The sequence below is a fragment of the Hypomesus transpacificus genome, unplaced genomic scaffold (assembly GCF_021917145.1).
Source record: "Hypomesus transpacificus isolate Combined female unplaced genomic scaffold, fHypTra1 scaffold_277, whole genome shotgun sequence".
NCBI classification, from domain to species: Eukaryota; Metazoa; Chordata; class Actinopteri; order Osmeriformes; family Osmeridae; genus Hypomesus; species Hypomesus transpacificus.
Window position 1 is genome coordinate 115,001 of NW_025813804.1, and position 10,304 is coordinate 125,304.

General features: G+C 50.4%; 1 protein-coding gene across 1 annotated transcript in view; it reads right to left on the reverse strand.

Moving 5' to 3' along the window:
* Positions 1-7,735, reverse strand: part of celf6 (CUGBP Elav-like family member 6) — a 34,689-nt gene extending 26,954 nt beyond the window's left edge. The window contains exon 1 of the mRNA XM_047015153.1: positions 7,687-7,735. Coding sequence (XP_046871109.1) covers positions 7,687-7,735 — 49 coding nt within the window. The remainder of the gene's footprint in view (positions 1-7,686) is intronic.
* Positions 7,736-10,304: the final 2,569 nt, after the last annotated feature.

Here is a 10,304-nt window from a genome sequence, read left to right on the forward strand (position 1 = left end):
TCGCCCCCTAGTCCCCTCCCACCTGACCACACAAATGAGACAACTGTATAATCAGACTAGCCCTGAGCTCAGGTGTCAGGGCTTCACACGGCCTCCTTCAGCTCACTCCTTGGTCACGTATGTACTCCTCACACACCCACCACTGCACACGCACGGGCACACACACAGGCACACACAAGCACGCACACACACCCATTTGCGCGCACACACTATCTCATTACGGCTCTGTCCTTGCAGCCCAAGGCCTGGAGGTCACAGTGAGCGAGACGGGCACAAGGGAACCGGACTGGCACAAGACGGGCACAAGGCGGGTATAGAGGTGACATCTCTGAACAGAGACAGGGCAGTGACAGAGTGGGATACAGACCCTTAGCCGGGGACGGCCACACCAACGATTCACCCCTGAACAGGTGTTAGTCTGAGATAAGCTTGTCTCTTGCCCACAGCATCTGAGCAGAGAACATCTTGAGGTGAGTCTGGACCCTCCTCGCTCCCTCACCACACCTTAGTCTAGCCTCACACTCTTTCTCTGACATGTCTCTGTCACCAACAGCGCTTAGTGGCCATTGCGGCACTGCTCCGGCCTTCCTGTGACGCACTCATGTTTGGGGACAAAAGACCCATCTGAGAGGTAGATGTGGGAGGTCTAATGACAGAGTTACAAGGCTAATTGACTGGTGGCAAAATTAAAAAAAGACGCTCAAGGCTCTGTGTAAGGCGATTCAAGGAGCGTGGCAAGTGTACTTGGGAGCCCTCCGCTGGGATGCCGCTGGGAGAAATTGAATTTGGACCCGCTATCTTTTCATTGCCTGACCTAAGTGCTCACCCTCTTCTCCTCTCCCCCTCATCTTCTCACACTGGCCAACCGCAGGCCCTGGCTGGAGTATGGATTGCTATTAATTAATCCACTTTGCACCTGTCTCCGAAGCCCCCCATTATTGAATTGGTGAGTTTCCTCCAGTTGTCTGGTCACTTGAAAACCTTTAAAGCACAGTTATAAATTTGAGTAAATAACGGGCAATGCACTTTACACATAAAGGGATGTCTGGCTCCAGAGAGTGGCCTGAAAGATCTACATAAATAAATTGAAGGGTAGCAGATTAAATGAATGACTGAGTATACATGCTTTTGGATTAAGGCACAGGGAGGCCCTTTTCTATGGCACTCTTTGGGTTAAGCTATACCGCTACACCAGGTATGTTTGATCTTACAGCCAGATCTCCCTGCACACTTACAGTATCTTCATATTTCAGCCGTGGTGATAGTCATGCCTAGGAATGAGCATGGCCACAGAGCCTGGGTGATGGGTAGACTCCACAGCGCAGACAGGCTCCACTTAGGACAACCCGGGTAATCAAAACGTTAATATTTTATTCATTTAGCAGACACTTTCATCCAAAGCGACGTACAGATAGTGCATGAAGAAAGTTTAGCAGAAGATCAAGGATCAGAAGTGCATACAGTAGCTATAGGGTATTTTGGTGGTCAGAGTCAAGGAACAGTTTGCCTCACTGTAAAGTAGGCTAACTACTCTTTGCTATCAGGCACACCCTCTCTGCTGGGCAAAAATGAAATCATGCAGAATATTTCTATATATGTTTTGCTTTGGAATATACCACTGCTCCCTCAGTCTTGCCTCAGTCATTCATTTCTTGTCTGTCGGTCCTCTGGAAGTTCTCGTGAGGAAAATCTTGGCTCAGTTTCCAACAGCCATGTCCAAACGGAGGTAGCATGTGGACGGACCCATTTTATGAATGCAAATGAAAAAAAATGAAAAAGATCCAAAAAGTTATCAAAACACAACTGACATCTGACAATTGCTAATCTCGGGAAGCCTATTCATTTCAGCGGCCCGATGTATTAAAAATTAATGGATTTTGCACAGACGCCATATGCTGTCAAGATTGATGCTTCTCTCTCTGGAATAAAGTGTTGCTTTTGTTGTAGGGCTTCGACAGCAGTCTCATGGCTTGGGGTTTTATTTAACTCCCTCTGTCTCTTCTTTTTTATTTTAAACGTCTCTCTCTTCCTCTCTCTCTCTCTCCCTCTCTGTCTCTCTGTCTCTCTCTCTCTCTCATATTCTCCTGTTCTCTCACAGGACCAAGGCCAGGCTGAGAAACCTACTTAGCTAAAGTCATTCCTTTCTCTTCTGTTTGCAAACATATTTGCTCTAGAAACAATTAGTGCTCCTACTCTGACACCAGTGGTAGTTAGCGTGTCTTTTTAATGATGCAACATTTTCATCATTTAAAGCGTGTTGTCTGGGAGGGGGGGGGTGAGTAAGAGAGAGAGAGAGAGAGAGAGAGAGAGAGAGAGAGAGAGAGAGAGAGAGAGAGAGAGAGAGGCAGAGAGAGAGAGAGAGGCAGAAGGAAAGGACCAAGATTTAGAGAGAGAGAAAGAGAAAGAGAGACAAAGTCAGATAGTTAGAGAGAGACACAGTGAGTGAGAGAGAGAGAGCGAGTGAGAGAGAAAGAGAGGAGAGACAGCGACAAGGACTGAGAGAGAGAGCGAGACAGAGAGAGACATAGAGCGAGTGAGGCATGTGAGTGCTTTGAAAGAGCGGACAGCTGCATCCAACAATAAAAGATGCCTGCTAGGCCTTGGGGTGCTTTTCCAGCGCGGCGTAATGTTGCAGGCACCACATCAGAGAGTCTGCTCTGCTGATGGTCTCATTAGAGGACCTGACGCTGGCACATGCCTGCCTGGGAGGCCCTGGCATGGTGGGCACAGGATGCCAGCTACCAGCAGCGACAGCACTCCAGCCAGCCTAGTGCACATGCCCGGCATGAGCTCATACACAGCTTCAGTCTACATGTCTAATACTGGTTCCACAGAGTTTTGGATTTGCTACAGTCTAAATCTACAATACTGATTGCATTGTGTACGGCCAGTTTTAGCTACAGTCCACATGGTCAATACTGCATGGTCAATACTGGCCAGTATTGTGCAGCTACTAATACTGGCTACATAGTGGGGGTCAGGTGGCTGAGCGGTTAGGGAGTCTGGCTATTAATCAGAAGATTGTTGGTTCGTTTCCCGGCTGTGCCAGATGACGTTGTGTCCTTGGGCAAGGCACTTCACCCTACTTGCCGCGGGGAGAATGTTCCCGTTCTTACTGTAAGTCGATCTGGATAAGAGCGTCTGCTAAATGTAAATGTAATGTAGTGCTATACCTGTATTTGTTGATAAAGAAACATCAGAGACTGTCCTTGACTTTGATCACCCCCATCTCCACACACACACCTACATGTTGCTACGAGAGGTATACATTTATGAATGCTAGCAGCTGATTGAACATGTTGAGGGAGTCAGTAGAGTAATCAAATGGGAGCAATATTTCCATTGTCATGGTATAGGGGCCCAAACGAGAGAAAACACATCCTGCTTGTGAACGCATTACTCACAGCTCTGAAGTTGTCACTTCTGTTTACTCCGGAGAGACGAGAAAAGCTTTACACCTTTCGGTGCCACTGTCCCCAAAACCAACAGCGAAAAACAGAACCAAAGTGATTCTTATAAAAAAAAGTCTGTGATATTGCCTGCCCCAATTTCCGTCCCCCCAAAATGTAACATGCTTTATTCCAAGTATAATTTTTTTTTTCAATTGACAGATCTGGGCATATGTTCTGGAGGGGCAATGCCCTATCACAGAAGTCTGTAACAAAGCAATTTAATTGAACGTCCAGCAAACCTTGAGTTATTACTCAGTGGAATCCAGCATTGCTTCCTGACAGACACACACTGCCAGCAGTTTTTCATACCCTTTTTTTACTTTGTTAACATTTCTTCTTTTTTTTTTTACATCTTGTCCAGAGGCACTCAGGGATCTTTGCGGGCTTCATTTGCATGTAAAGTGGAGCGCTGCTCCTCAGCAGGGGCGTGAGACGCCTCCAGACCGCCACTCCCCTGTGGCCCGCCAGTCTGTGGCAGTAGCCAGTCTGTGGCAGTAGCCCTCGCTCTCCCGGCTACCTGCTGGGATGGGGCACGACGGCACAGCCTGCGACAGCTTGAGGTCCTGTCAATCTCACCTCGCCGCCACCCGGATCATGCTCCCGAGACAGGGGCGAGGAGACAAGGACAAACTCGGCCTTCCAATACACAGTGAGCTCCCGAGGAAGCCAGTTCTGGGGTGTGGGCCGGCCACTTCTGGTCCATGACATGCAGGTGACAGTTGGTGCCAAAAAAGAGCCTTTCTAACAACACAAGTGATGGAACATGAGTTGATACATTTGCCGTGTACGGACCAGGTGAAACGTGCTGAATCGGGTGGCATTCACAGTAGGGACAGAGTGAGGATCGTGTTCTACAAGAAGACCGAAGTAAGGGTGGCCTCTTTCAAAAAGTGAAATTGAAAGGACCTTTCTTTTTCTTTTTTGACTTCAGGTAATGTTTCAAAAGCCTTATGAGAGGAATGGAGGACACAGGCACTCTGTCTTATCACAGTTAATAAAGGGAGAGGCTGTTTGAGCCTGACCCTTCATCTCTCCCCATATCTGCACCGCCTCCTCTTCAGCTTGGGACTGGCTGGAAGAGGGGGCCCTGGCTCCTAGATTGTGTTTAGATAATGGCCATCTCCAATCATAGATAATCTGGGCCCATCTTTTCTTCACAGACAAGGCGGCAGACAAGGTCAGGGGGAAAAGATTGGCGGGCGGGCGCGGAGGAGAGCGAGGGGGAGAGCGAGGGGGAGAGCGAGGGGGAGAGTGAGGGGGAGATAGGGATGGGGCAGCTCCCAGATGATTTAGTGCTGGGATTCGCTCAGCTGCTTCCATCACCCTCCGTTAGCTCGCCCATCCTGACAACCCTCCTTACTCTCTCGCTCTTCTCCCCCCTTGTCTTTCTCCTATCCTTATTCTCTCTCTGGGCCTCAACGCTCCCTCTCTTTGTACCCCTACATCTTTCTCTATATCACTCGCTCCATTTCCCTCCTCTATTCCTCCGTCTCTCTCTCCGTCTCTCTCTCCGTCTCTCTCCCTCTCTCCCTCTCTCTTTCTCTCTCTCTCGCTCTCTCTCTTTCTCCAGGAGGGAATGAGCTATCCACTTCCCCCCAACTCTCCCTCTCTCCCTCTCTCTCTCTCTCTCTCTCTCTCTCTCTCTCTCTCTCTCTCTCTCTCTCTCTCTCTCTCTCTCTCTCTCTCTTCTCCAGAAGGGAATGAGCTATCCACTTCCCCCCAACCCGTTTGGATTGAGGCAAATTGCTCTGGGGTTTAAAGAACTGTAGATATGCGACCCGTTTCTATTCAGGCACTGTTCACATAGCGGGTGAAGGGAGGACGGCCTCACTGTGATTGTCTCTCCATATCACAGAATTGCGAATCGCGGACTTGATCAAGTTGGAGGAGGCGAGGCTGCGTTAAGCGCAGGAGACTCATATGGACTTTGAAGGGAGTGGGCGGTTGCACAGTGGCTGAGTCAGAGTGCAGAATAAGACTTGAAGGCTGTGAAGCCCTCCTCCCTATCTTCTTCCCCGATTCTGTTTGATAATCCCGGAAAATAAATAAATAACACATGACTCATTCTAATAAGACAGCCAGAGAATGAGCTCCCTGAGCCACCATGGAGGTTCAAGCTCAGGGATTAGCAGCCGTCTGCTCTCACAATCGCCTCCTTGGGGCCTGAGAGGGTTTTCTACTGGCTGGAGTTACTGGCTGACATATCTCTCTGTCTATCCCTGGAGAGAGAATGACTCTCTGGGGGGGGTCAAAATAAGAGACTGGGGGGGTCGGGAAAGAGAGTGTGTGCATAGGGATGGGGGGAGGGGGGGGGGCTATACGAGCGTCTAAACACCCACTAATGGGGCCTGATGCCTGCAGAAGCACGTAATGGCGACACCTCCCGTGACTCCGCCCTGACAGATAATTGCCGACGTCTTGTATGTGATAAATGTGACTCCATTCCAGGGGTGCACAAGTCCCTGCCGCCAACGGAGACTATGCTTAGCCAATCAGCTCAGGGCCCCGGTGGGAATATGTCTACCTGGCTCGTGTCTCTCCGAGTCAGATTCCTAGAGATGAAGCTCTCTCTCTCTTTCCCTCTCTCTTTTTTCTCCTCCCCATCTCCCTGCCTCCCTCCCTCCCTTCCCCCTCACCCTCCCATCCCTCCTCCCAGCTGGCTGGCCAGGCTGTCTGTTTTCCTTTAACCACGGGGCTTCATAGTAAATCTCATTTCATTGTCAGCCGCGCCTGTGCTTTACTTCCCCCCCCGCCCCCCTCCCCTCCTGTCTGCTAACTTCCTGTTGCCATTAACGCTCAATATCTCTGTTGGGGCCTGTCTGAGCGCTCCTATTTCATTTCCCCGCCACGTCCGACCCTGTCCTCCTCGACAGAAAGTTCCCCTGACAGACTATCCGGGCCTGGCGTTGGGGGCTACGGAGCCTGAGCGTATTTCATTCAATCGGTCTGTATTTTTCCTCTCCCCCCACCCTTCTCGGCAAGAGAAAGAGTAGTAATTGATATCGGGACCCATCCATCGTCCCCTCTTAAGCCTGAGATCCAATTTATCTGGGTGAGAACGCAGACTGGCTTGCTCCCATGGCTTGTCGGTTAGACTTTGCCTGTTTTTAGATGGTCGTTAATTAAAGTGGCGCCGTGACAAAAAGAAGATCTAAATGGGAGAGCGTTTGGTGGAGGATCGGGGGAGGGCGCCCCGCCTCGTTCACACTTGACCACGTAAATCGGCGGCCGGGCTGCTGGCTCTGATCCTGGCCTGGCTGGTGTAAATCAGCGCCTCTGGAACGCAGTCGTGTCTGACCCGCTCCAATAAAGGCGCAGGCCGGGTCAATTAAATGTGATTCCGGGGTCCATGTAAATCTCTAACTGGCTTAATCTGCATTAACCCTGATAGTGTTAGTCACAAATGGCTTTAGAATGATCTAGTCAATCACGCTGTCATTCTGGGGCCGTGGGGGTGTTGCTGGGAGAGGGATTTTAAATGGTAGTTGCAGGATGTGGATTGAGCCTTCCCAGAATGCTTTTGGTCCCTGTCAGAGTGTTCGAACTAAGCTAATTCCCTGTGTGTTTTTCTAAAAGGGCCTGACTGGCTGCCTGCCTGTCTTCTTGCAACATCGAATGTTCTGTCAAAATAACAAATCAAAGATTCAGCCCACTACAAAGTGATGAGCGAGTCTGTCCTGACGTTTGACTGATAAGGCCCAGAGCAGCTTTGAGGTGTATCAACGTGTGTGTGTGTGTTTGCTCCCCCGACGCTTGTGAGTATGTGTAAGTAACTGTGCACGTGTATCTGTCAGAGGCTGTGTGTTTGTGTGCGCGAGTGTCGCTCAATGTGTGTGTCTGTGTGTGTGTATTCCAGCAGGTCTTCTCTGTTAGCAAGCGGACCTGCCAGTCATAGCAGGGTGAGGGGCAGAGCCTGTCTTTGAACCTCTCCCACCACAGTGAGGCTGACTCTGGCCCTCTGCCTACACAGATGGGAAGTCAATAGAAGCGACTGACCTATATTAACGGCCACTCTGCAAACTCTTGTGTTGATCTACTGCGAGTGGAATCTCAAGGTGCGTGTGCAAAGACAGGTGTGTGAGAGTGTGCGGAGTGTAAAGATAGGTGTGTGTTCATGTGCCTGCGCATAGTGCATACGAATACGTCTGTGAATGGGAGTGTGTCTACGCATGTGTGTGCCTGTGCGTGTGCTTGTGTGTGTAAGGAAAGGGTGTAACAGGAGAAGGTTAATTACCTCCTCGTCCTTCGCTGTCGGCTGGCTTCACCTGGATGGGCCGGTTCATCTGGAGAGAGAGGATAACACTTTGGGTTAGTTTGTTAGCATGCTAGCATGAGCAGAGCGGGGCAAATCAATTACACATCCAGTGCAGCACTTGAGTGGCACTGGATGTCGCTCAATGGCAGAGTGACACTGGAAGTCAGATGGCAGCAGAGAGAGAGTAGCGGAATTACATCACCCTGACCCCTGCCCAGAGGGAGAGAGTGGGGGAGGGAGGAGGGAGGAGGGAGAGAGGAGAGAAATGGGAGAGGGAGGTAGAGAGAAGTCCAATTCCCTGCCTGTATTCCTCCCCCACCCCACCACCACCCAAGCCGCACCCTCAGAAACTGATCCAAATGTCGTGACCATTATGCCAGCACTCTCCTGCCAGCCAGCCTGCCACGCCCGGTCCCTCATCCCTGCCACCGAGAGCTACACAAAACCAGGGACGGTGGAGCCCTGAGAAAGGTTCAGGCAAAGAATCAATAAACAACCTCTGAAGATACATTTCATAAAAGGGGAAGAGAAAGAAGAAGCTCAGAGGCCAACATTAAAAGTGCTTTTAAAGCAACCCTGCTGTGAATAAAAAGTCCCAGGGCTCCTTCTGGCCCCTGGCACGTTTGTCTTTTTTCCTTTTTTCCTTTCTTCCTTTCTTTCTTTTGTTCTTTCTTTCTTTCCACGTTTCTTTCTTTCTTTCACTCTGTCTCTTCCTCTCTCTGTCTTTCTCTGTCCCCGTTGTCTCTCTCACAGGCTCAAAAATAGAAGTGTAGGAATACAAAAAAAAAGAATAAACACACATCTCCTGTTGCCCCCAGTGAATAGAGGGTCGAAAGGGCAATCTATCGCTTAGAGGGGCCACCCACGCATGGTACAGAGGCAAGACACACACACACACACACCTCTAACTAGGGCACGAGGACAGGGCCAATGTGTGTGGCACCAAGTGGCACAGGGCCGTGCCCGTTCCTATCAGTCAGGCTGGGCATCGCGGTGGGTGGAGGGCCTAAGGCCACCCAGCAGTTGACAGCAGTTGACATGAACCCAGACAACAGCCAAATATAGACTGGAGACGGCATAGATGAGTAGAGACGCATGCAGAGACCGTATGTGACAACCGGGGGTTCACGCGCACGCGCACGCCAGGCGCACGCACAGTGAAAGGAGCTGTGACAGTGAAACAAAGGGAGGAGGAAGCTCGTGCCACACACTGGCCTTTATGAAGACGTGCTAATGCTAGCTGACGTGTAAACACTATGGGGCTATGAGCTGCATGGACAGGGCCTATTGTTGTCCTTCCCCCGTGAAAGAAGCAGCGTGAGTGCGACAATTACTACTCACCCCAATAAAAGATGGCCTGTCACCAGGCACACATACATTCCACACAGAGCGTCCGATTAACATGTGCTGTGTTAGGGGGACAAAACTGCATTTGAGTGTGCTTTAAACACCACCGGCCCTCCTTAACGTGTAAATGTGTTACTGGTGCTTGTGACGGCCAACACGTCTCCGTGTGGGCAGACAGCACCGGAGCTCCGGAGCTCTGGCGTCGGCCCGGCCGAGCGAGAACGGGAGCAGAGCTGAGTAATTGCCGCAGCGGGTTGGAGATGGAATGACTTGGAGCTACAGCTCATAGCTGTGGGAGCTGGAGAGGTCCAGATGTTGTAGCCCGCCTGTATTCTCCACAGGCTTGGAGAGAGGGATGCGGAGAGAGATGGAGGAAGGCTGGATGGGTAAAGGGGTAGAGTTGGGGAGAGCTAAGCTAGGTTGAGGTCTTGAGGTCCCCGTCCAGTGATCAGTCAGTCTCTTGGCATTAAACTGCAGCGATTGGTCATAAAGCTCAAGAGGGCCGGCCCATTAGTAGCCTCTGAGCCAACCAGGCAACAGGAGTCATTAGACGGCCCAGGGTACACTAGGGAGTTGCTAGGCAACCTCACTGAGGAGGGCCTGGAAGCCGGTCTGTTGGCCAGCGAATTGCCGTCTCTCTCTTTCTCTCTTTCTTTTCCCGTGCCTTTGCTTTCCTTTTGCCCCAGCGAGAGAAAGAAAAGTATTCCTCAGCCCCTCGTTCTCTCCCCCTCCCCTGACATGTCCCACTTTTCTGTCCTCTTTTTGCGACTGTGACAAAAAGTTTGTCAGAGTGGGTCCTGAGGCTCACTCCAGTCTGCGATGACTCTGACCTGCTCAACCAATCCCAAGCACCCAGACCACAAGTCAACACAGTTTAATGAGGAAGTCAAACTGGTTGATGAGAACGTTTGTTCATAGTATAAATAATATCACATGCACAAACACACACAAACACACACACACACACACGGGACTACACATTTGAATGACATTCATTTTCTCCTGTCTTCCTCTTCTCTCTTTCTTTTTTAACCCATCCCTTGCTCTTTTTCTCTCTCCCTCTCTGTCTCTCTCACTCACTCACACACACACAGACACACACACACAGACAAAGTGACATGCTCACACTGTCTCAGGGCTCAATAACAGCAGGTGGCTTAGGTGACATTTTAATCCCTTATTACTGAGTGCAGGATTAGCCTGCAGATCAAGGCCGAGTTAATTATATGAATTCATCAGAGACTGGGCGA